This window comes from Oryzias melastigma, linkage group LG13 (assembly GCF_002922805.2).
Source record: "Oryzias melastigma strain HK-1 linkage group LG13, ASM292280v2, whole genome shotgun sequence".
Taxonomy (NCBI): domain Eukaryota; kingdom Metazoa; phylum Chordata; class Actinopteri; order Beloniformes; family Adrianichthyidae; genus Oryzias; species Oryzias melastigma.
The window spans coordinates 31187906-31207327 of NC_050524.1; the positions used below are offsets into that span (position 1 = coordinate 31187906).

The window sequence follows — 19422 nt, forward strand, 5'->3', positions numbered from 1 at the left end:
TTGTCATTGAATTCAGTTGTGCCTGTAAAATGAACAAGTTGTTCGTACGGTCCGTGAAGGCACCACCAAACCCGGCGCACTTCAACGGTTCGAAAACTTTACATTCAGGCAGACGGTCAGTGTGCCGAGCGGCTGCGTGACCGACCGGCCGCAGCAGAGACCATCAACGCGGTTACTGACCCGGCGGCTGTCACCGAGAAAAGAAAAAAAAAAACTTTATACCTTTTACGTTCAATTTAATGAACGGGCAGGTCGGTGTTATCGTTCACGGGACTGAAGCGGTTTATATTCCACTAACTTATTGTTAGCAACCGAGAAGTTTGCTAGCTTATCGCTAGCTTGCGGGGACTGAGCAGAGCCGCGTCGGTCTGTCTTTGGTGACTCGTTGACGGCAACTTGAAAAGTTAGCCCCCAAAAAGCTGAAACCTCTTCGATCACACGTATTTACAGAACACGAATTCCACTTTATAGTCGGAGGAAATCCCGCCCAGACGAGCTAAACCCTGGCCGTTACCTGTCTAAAGGTGAGTACTGCTGTCTGCATGGGAAAATAACCTTTAAACACTTGTGCTGTTGATTGTCACACACTGCAGCCTTCAGTCGGTAAAAAAGTACCAGAATGCTCCAAATTCAAGAATTTGTTTTAAAAAACCTGTTTAAATAAAGGTTATTTAAATGCTTTTTCTGAAGTTCTGCATTATGTGTGTTGCTGAATAGAAGTCAGTGATGCATTAGTAACACTTTTTAATTGATAAAGACATCAACAGATTAAAAAGCTGAAGTTTTCAGCCTCCTAGATCCAGCAGGTGCTTGTGAATCCTCAGGAGGATTGATGTTTAAATGCAAACTGCTCCTGTTTGTTTCCCAGAGCTGAATGGCCTCCGCTGTGGCAGTGAAAACCGAGAAGCGACCTGCAGCCGATTCCCAGGATGCAGATTCAAATGCCAAGAAGCCCAGGTAAGCTCCTGTGCAGCCCTCCAGGCCAGCTGCGTTCATTGTTCTTTAAAGTTCTGCTTTTTCTGAGGGATGTTTTCAGTGGCGGAAAAACTTGTTATACTGCTGGAGGAATCTGGTCAGCGCTCCTATCATCTCTGCCTGCTTTTCAGGAAACTGCTGCCCAGCCTGAAGACCAAGCGAGCCCCCGAGCTCGTCCTGGTGATCGGCACGGGGGTGAGCTCGGCGGTGGCTCCGCAGGTCCCAGCGCTGCGCTCCTGGAAAGGCCTCATCCAGGCCTTGCTCGACGCTGCCAACGACTTTGACCTGCTGGAGGAAGAGGAAAGCCGGAGATTCCAGAAGCACATGCAGGAAGACAAGAATTTGGTGCATGTGGCGCATGACCTCATTCAGAAACTTTCCCCGGTAAGACAGTTTGATTCTGAACACACACCCTTTTCCTTCTCTTTTCTAAACCACTCCATATGTTAGTAGACACTATTTCCCTTCCTTAAAGGTTTTAAAAAAGGTGCAAATTTATTTTATATTTGCATTAAAAATCATTTTCAACAAACATGGTATGGACTTTAAAGTGTCTAGTATTTAAATCTCACAAGATGATGGCTGCATGAATATTCAAGGAAAGGTGCGTAGAATTTTTCAGTATGAAAAATAAAATATAAATTGGATTATAAACTTTTTCTGTAAAACCCAATTTAAAGTCTCTCTCCGATCATATTTTGATCCATTATCAAAGCGTTCTAGTGGTCATTTAATTATGATTACGATGTTTTTTTTGGCAAAATCAACAAACCTGCTGTTTTCTTGGACATAGTTTCTGCAGAGCGGCAGGGGTTAATTAGAAGCAAACTTCTCTGTTGTGGGTGGGACTTTAAGTACAGAGAAGCCCCTCTTTACCCTTTCTGTTACTGAGAGATCTCTGTTTACACGCTCTCCCGCTAGCTTACGGCCACTCATATCCCCAAGCTAACGTTGATGGTGCAACAAAAATGGCGAGCAGTATTGGCGCTATCCTGCTGGAAAGAATAGCAAGGATCCCAGCAAAGAGCACAACGTCTCCATTTTGTGCCCAATTTGTGAGATTTGCACCGCTTTGTCCCTTTGCACCAAGCTTCCTCCAACTGTAGATTGCGGACATGCACTAATAAAACAGTAGTAGAAGAAATAAAAGAAGAAGCCCCTCCCTGGTTGTCCAGTGTGAACATCATGGACATTCTTGAATGCAGATAAAATGCACCAGGTATACGTAGGTTAACATTACCGGTGAAAATAAAAAAGGCAAGCAATATTAGAGCTATCCAGCCTTTGATCCAGATTCCAGCTCGGACGAGGAAAACTGAGATGTTCATGGATCTACTGGTCCGTGAGTGGATGCTTTAGAATAGTGTTTGTGACCCTTTATTGTAGATCCTATGCCACACCTACCAACTTTTCAAACCAAGTTTTTATTTTTCTTTTCTTAATATATGTCTTCCTTAATCAGAAAAATACTACAGGAACATGTGAAAAACATCCAAAACAGCATTTCCATCAGAGTTGGTCTGTCACCCTTTAACTGCTGAGGCATCCCCGGTGACACTTTAACATAAAGTCTTTAACATACTGTAACTTTTCAACCGTTAACACCATCAAGTAGATTCTGAAGGAGAAAAGCTACAGTACCTCAAAGAACATAAACACAGGAGCTCTGGTGTTAAAGGTTAAGTGTTTAGTCTGTAGCTAAACCAGAAACAATGGCCATATCTTAAATAAAGAGCTGAAAGCTAATTGGAGTGAAAAAGATGGTGCACAGGCTAGCAAAAGAGGCATCATGACTTCTGCTTGCATCTATCAGAGGCCTCATTTCAATTTAGTTCCTGCTGGGTTAGTAACTAAAAATGCAGAACTTGCATTCAACTGGATTTTGTGAGCTCTTAGCTGAACCAATTCATGCAGACGTGTTTGCACCTGCAGCAGAAGCTGGACCTTAAACAGCAGCTGCATAAACCATCAGTATTTACACCACGTGTCACAGTCAATGCGTCGGGTAATTCTATCTGGCCCTCCAGACCATTTTATTTTATTTTTATTAATGGCCCGATGTTATCTTATACTTATTATTAACTTGTATAATTTTGACAAAATATATTTTTATGGAGAGTAAAATACTGAGTTATTTACGGCTGAAGTTGATTTATTCCGGAATATTCCTACCTTTTTATCATTCATAATTATGTTAAGTTACAGTTTTAAAGTTTTAAAAATGGTAATTTTGCTAGCCTTTTGGACTATTTCGGCATTTACTGAGACTTTTTAGGCTATTTTAGAGTTTAGCTAATATTTCAGCTACATGCTAGCTGTTTTGGCTAATTTAGGCTTTTTTCCAATTTTTAGTCTGTTTTGGAGTTAAGCTTATATTTTAGCTACATCCTCGCTATTTTGGCCAAGTTGGGCTTTTTTTCTGTTTTTTAGGATATTTTGAAGTTTAACTATTTTTTTTCAGCTACGTGCTAGCTGTTTAGGCTAACCTAAGTTTTTTTGTGTGTTTTTTAGGCTAATTAGGCTAATTAATTATATTAATTTTAGAATATTTTAGCTGGCTATCAACTTCAGCGTTTTCAGCTATTAGCTTCAGTGATTTCAGCTATCAATTTCAGCATCTTCAGCTATCATCAGCACCAGCATCTTCAGGAGCCAAATTCAGCTTACAGCATTCACACTAACATCACTATAGGCAATGCTACACATCTAGTTCAGTTTTTAGTTCTAGTTTTTAGTGTGTTCAATAAATGTTTACCCTGTTCGGCCCGCGACCTAAAGTGTGTTTTGGATTTTGGCTCCTTGTGCGATTCAGTTTGACACTCCTGATTTAGACATGACTCTCCATCTCTGCGGGGAACCCTGCTTCTATGAATCAGCTGGATGGAGTTGGAAGTCGGGTCTGTTTGCATTCATTTATGACATCTCTCCCCACCACTAGCAGCACTCTGCAGAACCAGTTTGGTCTGGAGCGTGGCTGGCAGATGGGAGTCTTAATACCGTTTGCCTCCTGTGTTAGTCATGTCTCGTCGCACCTTTGACATCGATAAAACAGGCTTTGTTTTAGCCCTCAGCCGGTCGGAACAAAGGGAACAAACAGAGCTTTTATGGCTTTACCCGACGTGTTTATTTCAGTCCACCAGTCGTGCAGACACCAGCCCACTCCCACTAGCCACAGACACCAAAAAAAAAAAAAGTTTTCCATTCATTAAACCATACATTAAGATGCAGCAGTGAATCCGAGCACGCAGTCCCTTTCATTTATGATGCTTGCTTAGAGGATTTCTAGAATGAGGGGGTTATGTTGCACTGTAATGAGGACCAAATCCCACCCACTTTACCTGTGTTGCACTACAGCGGTTTGAGACGTCTGCTCTGCTGAGGAGTTTAACCCATTTTCACGGATTTATGCTTCAGCGGGCTTACTGCCGTCTGTGAAATGAAGTGCAGTCAAAGTAATGAGGGTAATCTGAAATGAAAACCCAAACTGCAACCCCCCCTACACACACACACACACAAATCCTGTCACGCTTCCAAACCTGGCAACAACAACAAGTCTAACCACATCTCTGCTGATTGATCTCGCTGAAGCAAGAAGAAAAAAGTCCTGTCATCTGACACTGACATGATGAAATTGATCATAATCTTTAGGGTTTGGTCCTCAACTTACATTCATAAATACAATTCACAGAAAAAGGTTTTTCTTTTTTTACAAAAAAAAAAGAATTTTTTTTTTATCAGTTTAGAAGGAGAATGTAAAGGCTGTGTTGCTTTTTGGTCCTTTAATCGGCTGTTACATAAGTCTTAAGACCGGACAAGGACAGGGCAATCAGGACGATCGCCATAGAAACGAGATGTGAGTACCGATCAGCTTCCTGTGGAAAGGACTCCTGCTGCTGAGCCCATTAGAGCAGTAATCTGTGGAATACAGTAGAGCATTTCCTTGAATTGGGGATCACCTTGGTCACTGCATGTTTTTTCTTTTTTTTCTTTCCTTCTGCTATTCTTAGCTTCTTTCTTTCTTTACAACACACTCTGCCAGGTGAGGATGAGATTTAAACTGCAGCCTGTAATCTGTTAGCAGGCTGAGGTTGGTGAGCAGAGGACAGGATCACAAAGGGTAATGGAGTGTTTGATGCAGAAGGAAAAGAAGTTGTCATGCAGTTTCTTTAGAGGCTGTCCCACCTCTGAGACCCACAATGGTGTTTTACCATGTTCTGATGGCATTTTTCTGATGAAAGAACACATAAGAAAATTGCATTTCTGAGTATTTCTTTATTCAAATTGTCAGGAATCAGGAGCATGTAAAAAAAAATGCAGTTAAAAAATATATATATTTGTGACGTAGAAAATTCATTGGGCGGGCCACGAGCCCCCTGCTCTGCTCCATTACGATGCATCCTTTTATAGACGACTATTAGGGGTGTAACACATCCAAAACTCACAGTTTGGATCGTGTCACTGTTTTAGGGTCATTTTTCACATTGCTAAAAAGTAAGAAAAAAAAAACAACAACAAGAAAATAAAAGTCTAAAATTATTTTTGGAAAAGCTTTAAAACATATTTGAGGAAACTTGTATAAAGTACTTCAATGCATAAATATACAGTCACACATCTGTGAACTTTGAACATAAACAAAAATGTGAAAACACTGGGAAAAAAAGAATGCTGAATATGCATTTTTGTTGTATTGTAATAGAGCTGCCACAATTAGTCAAGTAATCGACTATTAAAAATAGTCAATTAGTCGTTATTTTATATTATATGGAGTCAGAGTGTTGTAAAGTTGAACAAAGTTGTGAGTGTTCTGCATAAAAAATGTTCTTTTTTCATTTTTTGAGTCAGTGAGACCAAAACTTCATCTTTAGTAAAAAAAAATAGTTCCTTGTTTCAGATGCCGACCTCATTAGAGAGATAAAGAATAGACTTTCCATCAAACTCATTTTGACAGGTGACCTTTGACACTATATACACTTTATATATAAAAGTGATATTTAATTGTAAATTTGATGGGACGGGGCACCCGTCAGTTTATTGGATGGTGTAGGGTCAAAGGTCAGCATTTTGAGACGAAGAGACCTACTATATAAAGCACCCCCTTAGTGCTCCGAGCAAAGGGGATGGTAAGGAGGGTGGGGATGCTCCACGCAAACGGTCCCGCCCACAGCTCAGAGGAAAATTTCTAATGAAGTCCAGCAGCTCTGCAGAAACTGTCCTGGAAAACAACAGTTTTTAAAAAAGTTTTGTCTGAAATCGTCCAATGGAAGTGGTTTTACAATTGCTCAAAAGATGATCGGAATGTCTTTTTAAGTATAAATTCTCATCCGTAATAGTCAGGAAAAAGTTTTATCAAAAGTTTGTACTAAAAGCGTGAGCATTTTCCAACTATATTTAGCAAAAAACCTTTTAACAAAAGCTTTAATAATACAGTCAGTAATTGTTTTGGTTCCAGAGGACGGGAAACGTGCGCTCCACGTTTTTCAAAGACTGCCTCTACGAGGTCTTTGACGACCTGGAGTGCAAGATGGAGCACGCGGGAAAGCACCTGCTGCGCTCCGTGCTGCAGCTGATGGAGAGCGGAGCCCTCGTCCTCACCACCAACTTCGACAACCTGCTGGAGATCTACGCGGCGCACCAGGACACCAAGCTGGAGTCTCTGGACCTGACGGACGAGAAGAAGGTGGGAGCTTCTTTCATAGCACTTCATTGATTGATGACGTGCTATCAGCTTTTTTCTTTGCCTTCAAATATGCAAAGGTCACTAAAATATTTGCTGAAGTGAGTTTCTGTCTTTTATTCATTTCTTGTTTTAAGATATTCTTTTTTTGTCTCAATTTCTTTAATGACGTTTTAATGAATTGTCATTGAAAAACTTGCTTCTGATTGTTATCATATCATCTGACAGTCCAGACAGCAGAGTGGAAGCCAAAGGTCAAACTATGATGTTGGAGGGTAGAATCTGAATAATCTTTAGCAGCTCTGGTTTCAAATCTTTATTTCCCTCCTGGACTGAAACCACGAGGCGCTTTGCCTCTCAGTCCTGGTATTTATGCCTCGTCTCCATCAACGCTATTATCCTCTCACCGGGGTTTGAGTCGCCGTCCAGCCAGAACAGGGTTTAGTGCAGTGGAGTGTTCAGTTTGCATGTGTGCTTGTGTGTGTGTAGGTGTTGGAGTGGGCTCAGGAGAAGCGCAGGTTAAGTGTTCTGCACATTCACGGTGTTTACACAAACCCCAGTGGGATCGTACTGCACCCTGCTGGATACCAGAATGTCCTAAGGAACACTGAAGTTATGGTGAGCTCGCACGCCGTTCTGCACGCAATCTTTACATCATCTACTACTTCAGTTGTCATCAATAATGTTTGGGCTTTTTTGTCAAAAGCGGGAGATCCAAAAGCTGTACGAGACCAAGTCCTTTGTGTTCCTGGGCTGCGGGCGCACCGTCGACGACACCACCTTCCAGGCTCTGTTCCTGGAGGCGGTCAAGCACAAGTCGGACCTGGAGCACTTCATGCTGGTGCGGCGGGAAGACGTGGGGGAGTTCAAGAAGCTGCGCGACAACATGCTGGACAAGGGCATCAAGGTCATCTCCTATGGAGACGAGTACGCAGACCTGCCCGAGTACTTTGAGAGGCTGGCCAACGAGATCTGCAACCGGGACGTGTCCACCAACGGCTGGGGTAAGACCAACTCATCGCTGTAATTCAGGAAAACTTCCCACGGGCCAATAATCTACATTTCTACACAAACCATGACATAATCTGTTTGCTAAAATAAACACATGAGAGACAGAAAGCTCAAGATCGTGTAAGACTCACGTCAATGAAAGCAGTGTTCCTGTGGCATTTTTCTGATTATGGAGGACTTTAGTAAGAAAGTGACGCTTAAAATAGATTTTTTTTTATTCCTTTTTTCAAATAGTTGTGAATAGTCTATTCGATTAGTCAAATACATAATAGACTTCATTTGATTTGATAAATACCCTGAGCTGCTATTTAGCATGTGTGTAGATATTTCAGGTAACCATTTCTGCCATTTAGACAACAAATCACGATGATGATACATTTTGTTGACTTGATTTCCAGCATGATTAATTGGTGGATAAAAGTCTAAAACCGATTTGTCATTCAGTTTAACCTTCAGACTGGAGACGGATTTTAGTTTTTCATCATTCAACCAGATCAGCATAGCATAGATGCTAGTAGTTTGGAAAAAACATTTTTTGAGGCCTTTAAAAAAATATTAATTCTACTACTAAAAAAACTAAACAGTAGTAAATATAATTAGTAAAGAAAAATAATAACTCAGCCACTGAGTAATTTGGAGTCTTATTATATATATATTTTTAAAGAGTACCCAAACAGGGAAGTTGAGGCTGATTCCACCCACAGCTGAAATGTGAAAATCCAGTCAGAGGGGCGGGGCTTGACTGCAGGACTGCTATCATTACTGGAGCTACAGATCATGACATGAGACTTAAATGGTTTGAGCAATGACGAAATTCAACTGTAATATCTCCATTTAACCTGTAGGGGGCAGCACATAGACAGTTTTTGACTATTTTCAAGAATTAAACAAGTTTATTTTAAGTTGTCAAAAATGTGTCAACGACCAACATACAGCACTTTTAAAGCCCCATTTATAGAAGTCGATAGACAAAAAAAGTTGATTTAGGATTTGGTTACCCTTAAATACAACTTTTTTCTCTAATATATGATCTTTTAAACTGTTTCTGTGGCATTGCTACACTTTTTTTTGCAACTCCAGCTTTGTATATATTTTTCATTATAATATACAATAATTCCATATGAAGCTCTACAAAAAAAACTCAAATCTGAGTAGTAAATTTAGTATTTTCTTCTCTAAAACAATCAAAAAAATTGAAATGAAACTGATTTTATGTTTTATAACAAAGATCAAAATTGTAGAGACCAAACACAAACGTGTAAATCTAAAACTTAACAAAAAAAATTGTTAAAAGTATTCTATATATCTATATATTTATACTCTAAGGTTTTGTTCCACGTGGTATTATGTCATAAGTCCTATTTTTGACTTAAACCAACACTGTCAAATAATAAAATCCTTTTTGAAACCTTCAACTTTGATTTAGTGTATTGGCTTTTGTAATGGTAGGTCTTCATCATTCAGGAGAAAGTTGAAGTTAGGTCATTTCTTTTATTTAAAAAAATTGCTACATTTGTTTAAAAATATCACAAATTTGGCTTTACATTTGAGAATTTATGAAAAATTCCTTCTAGTTTTAGAGAAAAAAGCATGAGCTTATTTTTCTGCAATTCTTTTTGGAAAAGCATCAAACTACATCTCCTTCTATACTGTCAGACATGTTTTGTTTTCTCTGTTCTCCCAGGTTCTCCGTCCCAAAACGGAGAGGAACAGCAGAACGGCTTCAACTCCCAGAAAAACCTCTTACAAGGCTAGACCTGAAGAATCTGCTTTCATCAAACTCTGTAGAAACGACAATCTGGTTTTTAAGATGAAACCAAAACTCTCGTTCACTTTAAGTAAAAACTGAACTGCTGCTCTTCAGACTTCTCAGTCCCATCCTTTCTTCTCTGCTTTTCAAACTCGTCGATCATTCCTCTGCAGACATGCTAAGACCAGCTCAGATTTCAATTCAGTGGATTTAGGACTCCACAGGAGGCCTGAAGACCTTCATTTGAACCTTTTCTCTTCTTTTAAAGGAAGCTGACCTCTGCAGGACTTCAGCTCCAAACCTCCCCGCCATATTGAAGCGCTGCAGCATGAATGTTACAACACTTTAGGGTTTTTTGATTCCTGCTTGGAAAAAAAACGTTCCAAATCCAAATGGATTTAGCATTTGAAGACTCACCTGCTCCTTTTCAATTTAGCAGCAAGCTACAGCACGCTCTGTAGCTCCTACCTGACAGATGGAATCTCCTTTGTGCAAATGCAAAGAATTTGCACAGCGAAGGTCGAGAAGCCCGTCGTGTTCCTGGAAGTCAAATGAGATGTTGGGGAGTGCAGTCACAGCAGTTCAATTAGCCACTCCTGTAATGAAAACTGATTTTTTTCTTTTTGTATTTTTAATATTTGTGGTGCATTTCTTGTATTTATAAGTTCTATTTTCAAAATAAAAGCTTTTGGTATCCCACTCGTCCTGTTTTCAATCCGATGACAGAACATCCACGTCTTTACATGCCGTCTCAGCATTTAGCAGCTTTATTAGGAAATAGTTACATTCTCATAAATTATTTCAAATTTCCAATACAACTCTTGTCTTTCATATTGCACTAAAACAATTTAAAGGGGAAATGAATATATATATTTCTGAGACTTAGAATAAACGAAAAGGAAAAATCCTAAATCTAAAGATAATTGGGCAAAAATACTCTTTCCAGTTTTTATGAAATATTGAAATCATGTGACACCTGCAGATGAAGACTGGCCTGTTTTCTAATCTAAAAATAAAATCCAGTAATTTTGCATAACTGCATCGTCCAACCAAATGCTCCAGAAAGGTTTCTGACCAGAGCTGCCACTTTCCTATATAGTAATGAAGGCGCTGAGCTGATGAAGACCAGAGGACAGAGGCACTATGGTCGCCAAGCGTCCTCAGGCACAGGTTATTACCTGACCTCATCTGCATGAAGACGAACAAACTCAGACCAAAATGGAAAAGTCTTTACTGTGTAAACCGCTTAGAGACAAATGGATGCGATTTCACCCAAACTCATGAGGTACTGTTTTTGTTTTTTTAATTTGGCCCAAATGATGAATCCACGAAAAGAAGAGGCTTGTAAAACTGTCCGTCAGCGTGTCCTGTACTGGCTGATTCAATGTTAAGATTTTAACCAGAAAAAAAAACAGGAGATGGGAAACGAACGCGGCAAAAATCCTGGACGGCGGTGAGTGAAGTCTTAAGCCTTCATGAGAGCGCTGACCACAGCGCGGGCGTTGAGGCTGCGCAGGTCGTTGTAGGTCTGCCCGGTGCCCACAAACACGATGGGCTGGCCTGTGATGTAAGTCATGGAGATGGCGGCGCCGACCTGTGAGGGCAAACGCCACGACTGTCAGCTTTCCAACACTCCATTATTCTAAGGAAGCCGACATGTCTGAAGGCGCTTTACCTTGTCATCGATGGTGTCAAACTTGGTCAGGACGATTCCGTCGATCAGACGAGGCTTGTCAGACATGGAGTGGTCGGCTAAAGCCTGGTTGAACTTCACCTGTGGAGACCAGGAGGCAGAGCTGAATCAGAGTTGAATGAAATGCCTTTCAGTTAGATTGACCTGCATCTGTGGAAAGTAACCGAGGCTAATGGAGCAATGCTGCCCTCTGCTGGACACTACAGTCATCTGGACTTTTACACTGCCTCTGATTGAAATGTTTCCACACTACAGCATTTCGTTGGACTTTTCAGTCTTTTACCACCAAAAATCAATTAGTGTACGGCCAGAATTCATACTTAGAAAAACATCAGATTATAAGGCAAGTTTTCTATTTCTAAAAACACAAAATCTTTAACTTTTCAACCCTTAACACGATCAGTGTAACAATTAAAACAGACTGACAGCTCTCCTCTCTGATTGGACGAGCCTCTTGATGACATCACCAAAGTCTGCTGTGCTCAGAAAGCCAACTTTCATAGAGATCAACAAGAAGATCGACCTGCAAGTGGCATCACTGAATCTGTATTGGAGTTTCTCAAGCTGGAGGCTGTCCGGTACCTGGCAGGTGGGTTGAGGTTGGGGGTGTGGCTCAGACTGTCCCATGATGGATCTTAACCCTTTAAGCACTGAATGTACGATATTTCACAAGTTTTTTTTGTTTGTTTTGTTTTTTGGGCTTATTTGGAAAAAAAGACACAAAAATGTTGTTGTAAATAGTTTAATGCTGGACAAATTTAACCTTTGAATAATCAAAACTTGTTGCTCATGTTCATTTTCACTGTTTTCCCTCACAAAAAACTCTAAAAATCCCTTTTTATTTTGTGTTTTTTTACATTTTAAATAGTTTAAACACTATTATGAAATAGAATAAATTGTAAAATAACGATAGATATTGGAAATTTAATTCCTTCTCCAAAAAAGGACAAAAGCACACATTTGTAGGACATTCTCTGACCCTTTGACAGTCAAAATTAGCAGAAAAGTCCAGGCGGACATTTTTAAGGCTCAGGTGTTAAAGGGTTAATCTGCTAATGATTCACCATTTAAATAAAGAAATGTAGAATTTTGGGTCTGATCATGTGATTGATGAAGTGCGCTCCTCTCTTACCAGCTGGTCGACTGCTTCATTGCCCACTAGAGCCTCCCCCACGAACAGCACCAGATCAGGCATGTTGACTGCAATCAGTTTGGCGAGAGCCGTCATCAGGGGGGCGTTGTCCTGCATCCTCCCCGCAGTGTCCACCAGAACCACGTCAAACGCCTGGTTGCGAGCTAAAGAAGTCAGAAGTAGCTCAATGGCGTGTAACCAAATCCTAAACCGTGAAGGAAGAGTCAGAATGGAGGAGGAGTTTTACCATAAGCTATGGCCTCCATGGCGATGCCAGCGGCGTCCTTCCCGTAGCCCTTCTCGTACAGCTGAACGACAGGCTGCCCTCCGTGCTTCTCCGGCGGGTGAAGGGCGTTCAGGCGGCGCTGATGAGTGCGCAGCTGCTCCACTGCTCCCGCTCGAAACGTGTCACAGGCCGCGATCAGCACGGTGAAACCGTTCTCGATCAGCCAGTAAGAAATCTACAGAAACGTCACATCATCAGTCTGTGTGACATCATTTATCCGGTATTCATTCCAAACTCACCTTTGCCAGGTTGGTAGACTTCCCCACTCCGTTGACGCCACAAAACGTGATGACGAAAGGCCTGCGCTGGCTCTGCGCCTCCATCACGTCTCTCAATATATCGACCCGCCGCTTGGGCTGCAGGATCTGCACCAGCGAGTCCTGCAGGGCCTGCTTTACTGTTGAGGCCACAGCTACACAAACACACATTTGTCAGGATCTACAAGTCATATTCTCTCACTATATCAGATTTATCCTTTTGCGGCCTTAAAGATTGTTTCAGAACAATTTTGCATGTTATTTTTATTTGTTTTTTCACAGTATAATAAAATGTAGCGCCCTAGAAACTGCAGCTGGCAGCTCTTGACATGGATGGTCGCTGTCAGGAGACATTTACAAAAATTCAAAACATTCTTCAATTTAGAATTACCATGAACAATTTACTAAAAGGTTTTAGTCTTAAAAAAACTTCACGTATATGAAAATGAGTAGAAACTTAGCTAAAGTCAGCTGAGTGTAAACGGGACTCACTGGTGAATGTGCCCATGACTTTGCCCTCCAGTTTCTTGGCAACAGAGTCGCACAGCTGGGAGGCAATATCGGCCGCTACATTCTTTGCTGTGAAACCCCAAAAGCAGACAGGTTTATTTACAGGAAGGTGTTCACATCCACCTCCACGCTACGGGACGGAGGGGAAAACGCACCGATGAGATGCTCCTTCATCTTCTCCAGCACTGGCTCCATGTCTTCCTGAGACAAACTCTTGGAGCCCACCAAGCCCTTCAGCATCCCGAACATTCCTCCAAAGCCGCCGCCCTTTTTGGAGCTGAGGAGAAAACAAACTCATCGGACGCTTGTTTGTATGAAATCTAAAAGCTACACAAAAGAATTCAAATACCTCGGTTTGCTTGTTTCGTTGACCACCACCTCCTCCACCTCCTCTTCCTCACTGGACTCATAGTCCACAGAAAGCAGGTCGCCCTTCATGGGACTTAGCTGGATTCCCTAGAATAACCAAAAAAAAAAGTATATTTTCGAACGGTAAATAAGCGACAGCATCTGTGGAGGTGAAGGGAGGTCGTACCAGGTCATTTTGTGCGTCCAGGTCTTTGTCCTCATTCCCAGGAGAACTCCCGTTCTTGGCGCTGTAGTCCAGGTCCTTAGTGTTCGTACCAGCGTTGCCCCAAACGCGTTTGGTTTTCTCCCTAGGCTTCTGAGGCTTTGGGGACTTACTGTGGGCAGCAGAAGAGGAAGGCTGAAGTTAGAAACGACGGAAATCATCTTTCCTGCATTTACACAGACAGAGAACTGAAACTTCCCTCTTTTTTTTTAATCAATGAGCTCATCCAGCCGACTCTTCTTTATTCAGCATCTTTATTCTCCTCAATGAAAGTTCTGCTTTTGTCACCATCTACTACTAACCAGAACCCCTTTCATTAGGATTCCTCACATCCTCTTGATATAGTGGGAATCTTGACTTCAGTTCACTGTCTTCTAATCCACTATTTCTCATCGAGATGCCAACTCTCTTCTATTAATTCTGGTGTGCCTCAGGGCACTATCCTGGGATCTCTTCTCCTCCCCTTTGGCAACATTTTCAAATATTTCAATATTAAATGTCAATGCTTTGTGGCTGAACTCAAGCTCCATTTATCCTGTAGACCCAACTCCACTAAATTCTGATGCGTCCCCTTTCAGACAAATAGATGCATGAACGTTTTTGTTTTCCTCGTCTGAGCTGAAGTCTGGATCAAAACTGTACAGCTCTGATATTGATTTTTTTTTTTTTGCTACACTAATGTTAACTTGGGGTTGTGAGGTGCTGCAAGCTAGCGGTAGACTGTAGACCAAGGCATGCTGGGATATCAACGTGGAACCTAAAGTCCACAATTGGCAAACTTCTAATGACCTCCTGCTGAAACTATGCCCTAGAAAACGACAAAAACATTTTTCATCAAAATTAAAAGACCACTGGGAACGATTTTACAATAGATAAAAATTAAGATGGAGTGGGAGTCCAAACTGTTATCAAATGAAAAAAAAAAGTTTATTTGTAACAGCTGCTGTTTTGTATTTTGCTTTTTTGCTTCTCTCCCCCTTTACTTTCAGTCCTAAATTTACAGTTTCAATTTAGACTTTTCATTTTCAGAGCCTGGATTAATGTGGGGGAGGGGCTTTGAGACTTCTGGTTAGCGGACGGTTGACATCGGGACATTGAATGTCATTTCCGTTCCAGAGCGTCTGTCATTGGCACCGCCTGTGTCAACAGTGGTGACAATAGTGAAAAGCAGTGAGATCTCCATCCATCTATCTCACCACCATGAGGGGGCGGAGCCTTCAGCTCCTCTGCTCCGTCCTCAGGAATGCTCTCCCTTATCAGATCTTCGACACTTATAAGTCTATTGTAATAACTCATCTGTTGAAATTAGCTGACCCAACCCGTCACAGTTCAGCTGCTGGGTTTTCAGTCTCATCTCCTCGTGTTTAATCTGCTTTTTTTTTGTGTTTGCTGTTTTCGTTCAGTGACCTTGTTTCCTCTGCTTGAAAAACAAATGAATTTGTATTGATATAATTCTGAGAAAGTTTAAATTAGATATAGATTGAGACCAAAAATGGAAAAATTACAAAAAAGCTTATTATTGCAAATAAAAATGATTAGAAAATAACAAACTGCCAAAAAAAAAAAATGGTTGAGACCAAATTAGTGATAGAAAGTTCAATTTTTTTAACGAACGAAAAATGTCAAAAAGTGATAAAAGTTCCAAAAAAAAAATGTTAAAACATAGATTTAAAACAGTTAACTGAATTTCAAAAAATAAAATAAGAGAAAAAGAAGCCATGTTTACAAAATAAAAATTTAACTCTAAAACTATTAATTAAATTGCATTAAATTAAACCAAACTGTGTAACATTACTATAAATAAGTAGGCAGGAATATTATTTCAAAATAAAGCAGTTTCAACCTTAAATAACTTTCAATATTTTATTCTCCATAAAAACATATTTTGTCAAAATGATACAAGTTAGAAATAAGTGCAAGATAACATCAGGCCATTATTAATAATAAAATAAAATAATCTAGAGGGCCGGATCCGGCCCCCGGGCTGTGACTTTGACACATGTGATATGAAGGATCATACTGCTAAGTTATTACCTAAACAATTCATCTAAAAGTTAAATTCCTGCTGAACTGTTTAAAGGAGTTTGATGGTTGTTGTTGCTGTTTTTAGCTCTAACATCGTCTTTGGGGGGATTTTTCCAAAGCATCAGATGTTTAAAAAACCAGAAAAGTGAGCAAATCTAACAGTAAAAGCAAAGGAGTTGATATTAAGTGATGCTGAGGCGTTTGTCGACAAACATGCAGACGGATCCCCAGAGTGCGACTGTCTTTCAGTGTCCAGGCCGGCACACATGAGAGGGGTAAAAGCTCTGGTTGTGTCATCAGCCGGCTCACCTGTGTTTCTCAGCAGGTGCTGCCGTGTGTTTCCGGATGAATTCCTCCCTCTTCTTCTGTATGATCTCCTCCTGCGTCAAACCCTGGTTCCCGTTCTGAACCGTCTTAGCAGAGGGGGAAGTTTTCTCCACTTTGGCCGGCTCAGGTGCAGGAGCTGGATAGGAAAAATACATAAACATATATGCATCTTGGGATAAATAAAATAGAAAAAGGCAAAGCATTTAGTTCTGTTAGAAACAAAACTTACGCTCTTTTTTGGAACTTTTATTTTTCTTGCCACCCTGCTCCTTGCCTTTGTCTCCACCTTTCGTCTCAATCATCGACTTCACAGTTTTTTTGGATTTCTCAGACTCCTGAAAGCCCCGCATGTAGGTGGGGCTCCGAGTCTTGCTGTTATCCTCCGCCTCCCTGGTGGTGAACGGTTGACAAAGGATGGAGAGGAGTTAAGTAGAAGATCTCAGCTGGATCATTCAGAACTTTTTTGAGATATAGACACTATTGAAGAAATTATGGAATAATAATATAGGCTACCAAATAAAAATAAAAAAATCTGATTTATCTGAGAACAAACTGGAAATTTTAGATTCACTAAAGATGCTCCAAAATGAGCAGAGATGGTCACCAACACGTGTAGGTCCACTTCTAACAATGACAGTAGGATTTCTGTTTTAAACACTGGAATAACTGAAATGCTGCCACATGTAATTAAGTACATAAAGTACGGGTGACATTAGTGACCACTATATCAAAATATCTAATAAGAAGTTTCCACAACAAGTTCAAACTCTGCCTAGTAGGTGGATTTCAGTGGATTCTTGGAGATAAAAACCTACATTTGCTAAAGATTTAAGATTATTTCTACCCTCAAGGAACATAAATAAGAAAGTTCCTTTTTCTCGACTTTATGGGGAAATATGAATGAAAGGAAGGTGCCAAAGGAAAAATAAAGATCTGTGCGTTTGTTGAATTCAACTCAACCTTCAACCTCCAAGATGAAGCCCCTCTACCAAAGATGAACATGAAAGCTACAAAGATCTACCTCAAAGACAAGGCAAGATATGCACTGTTGGAATTAAAAAAGATTGAAAACAATCCATCTGACAAGTTCAGATTTCTATTATGTTTGAATTCCAAGATCTTTTTTATAGGACAAAGTTACTTCCAGATCACTTCCATTAATAAAATCCCTTTTCAAATATGGAATATTCAAACAAACCATCAAAATTTTTCTATGTCAAAACAAAAAAGTGGATAAAGAAGAAGAACACCAGATAAAAACTGCTCATCATCCAACCACAATGACCCAAATGTGGATAAGTGCATGATAATAAATGGAAGCAAATCTATGGTCAGTGAGCAAATCTGAAGTGTTCTCCTGTGACAGCTCTATCAAACTAGGATTCACATTTAATCTGGAAAAGCGACACTGATAAATAGATGTTTAACGATTATTCATTTTGTATTTCTACGATGCACCAAATCGATCTGATGCTGCATTTGCAGCAGCCCTGTCAATTTGCAATGTTCAGTCAATGAGAAGATGCTATCTGAGGCCTTATGGCACACTTTGGGCGTCGGGTGCAACACGTCAACCAATCAGGAACTCTGCTTTGGGCACGTTACATAATCAGTGACTAGATCAAAAGGGTAGAAACATTAATTCAATATGGCCGCTCAGTGTTGTGATCCACCACACCCCTAATGTTGGTTATTTGGAAACACTTTGGTTTCAGGACAGGTACTTTGCAAAACATGTCGAAAGCTAAAAATGACTTAAAACGGTCATAGTGAAATGTAAATGTATTAGTATTTTTGTTTTGCCAATTGTCAATTTTTTGCAAGTCATACTGTCATCACAGTTTCAAACACAGATATTGCAGGTTTTTCTCATTTCGTGCAGGCCTAGTTTAAAAGAAGAAGTGGACGTGTGGATTCATATTCCTCCAAGTCACACAATTGCAGGATTTCTGTTCCTCAAGAGTTAAACGGTGGCAAAGTTCCTCCTATTATCAGTCCGGGAATGAAACAGCTGAACTTGACCTGCCAGAGATAACATTAATCTTTACCTTAAAATCCTCTGGAAGTCATCTCCAAACTCAAAGCTGTTGTTGAGCAGCTTCAGAGCTCCCTTCTGCTCCAGCTCATTCTTGTAACGATCCCTAAAACGAAGCTGAACGTCATCTATAAACTTGTCCACATACGTCAGCGTTAGGATGTTTTGAAAACCCACCTGGAAAAGAGGAGTTTGGGTTCATTCAGGACTGTAGTCGCTCCACACACATGTTAGCATGTTCCCGTACACTTACCACAAAAATCAACTCAAACTCATTGTCCAGCTTATACTTCAGACTCTGTCTCTCATGAGTGAAGGAATTGCTTCCACTTCGCTCCTTAAAAACATCAGAGAAACACTTTTTAACCACAATGAGCCACCCAGGTTAGCCTCTTGCGAGAAACCAAACAGATAAAGTTAATCTAGCAGACAATTTGGCAATCCGTCCTCACCCAAAATTAGTTGGTTTTGTTTACTAGCATTACGCAACAAGCTAGCGCTAGCTTAGCATTAGCTTCCAGAGCCGAAATAAAGGGAAACGGAGCAACTATGAAGGGAATACCCCGCGCGGCCACTCACCTGAAGGATCACCGAGCGGATCAACGCATTGACCGGCCCCGTGAAAGACTCTTTGACCCCGGCACCCTGAAAACACCACAACACTATCCCCCCTTTGCTGAAGATGGTGAAGAAATCCAGCATCTTGACACCACGTTTCTGGGTTTAAAACACACAGACAAAAAACAAAAAAAGACAACGTTTGGAAAAACCTGTCGTGGATAAAGGTTTCCATACGCGGCTACACCAGACTAACGGTCAAAACTTACCAGATAAAATAATAGAACGAATAATAAATATCCCACGATACCACCACACGCCGGTGCATTAACTGTTTTGGACACGTCAGGAGCTCCAGCCGGAAGTGACGCATTTTCCGGTTCCTCCTCCCTCCACTAAATCATGCGCATGCGCAGATATATTAACTACAAAAGTAACCTAGGGTGTAGACAGTAAAATAAATCTGTGGTTCAAGTACCTGTATACGTTCTTCTGGAGATACTTCATGGCTAAATGAGAGATAGTAATAATAATAATAACAATAACAACAATGATGATGTAACGGGAGGCTCCAGTGGGTGTCGCTGTTCCCACAGCACAGGGTATAAAAGGAAGTTG

General features: G+C 40.7%; 2 protein-coding genes across 2 annotated transcripts; one reads left to right on the plus strand and one right to left on the minus strand.

The window, feature by feature from the left end:
* Positions 1-31: 31 nt before the first annotated feature.
* fam118b (family with sequence similarity 118 member B) lies at positions 32-9525 on the plus strand. Its single transcript, XM_024276962.2, has 7 exons — positions 32-524; positions 869-957; positions 1107-1359; positions 6425-6652; positions 7139-7267; positions 7356-7653; positions 9345-9525. Exons 2-7 carry the CDS (start codon positions 875-877, stop codon positions 9413-9415), a joined length of 1062 nt encoding a protein of 353 aa, XP_024132730.1. The 5' UTR covers positions 32-524; positions 869-874; the 3' UTR covers positions 9416-9525.
* A 636-nt stretch (positions 9526-10161) lies between these two features.
* Positions 10162-19199, minus strand: srpra (SRP receptor subunit alpha; the record flags this gene model as incomplete). Its single annotated transcript, XM_024276961.2, is given in 15 exon segments — positions 10162-11004; positions 11086-11184; positions 12236-12399; positions 12483-12696; positions 12761-12933; positions 13271-13357; positions 13444-13565; positions 13638-13744; positions 13824-13971; positions 16194-16347; positions 16441-16601; positions 18260-18423; positions 18500-18583; positions 18826-18963; positions 19074-19199. Coding segments are annotated over 14 exon segments (1929 nt in total). The 3' UTR covers positions 10162-10875.
* Between the last annotated feature and the right edge of the window lie 223 nt (positions 19200-19422).

Coding starts and splice junctions, on each gene's coding strand:
- fam118b (XM_024276962.2), top strand. CDS start 875: ATGGCCTCCGCTGTGGCAGTGAAAACCGAGAAGCGACCTGCAGCCGAT. Junction 958..1,106: donor TCAAATGCCAAGAAGCCCAG/GTAAGCTCCTGT, acceptor CCTGCTTTTCAG/GAAACTGCTGCCCAGCCTGA. Junction 6,653..7,138: donor ACCTGACGGACGAGAAGAAG/GTGGGAGCTTCT, acceptor GTGTGTGTGTAG/GTGTTGGAGTGGGCTCAGGA.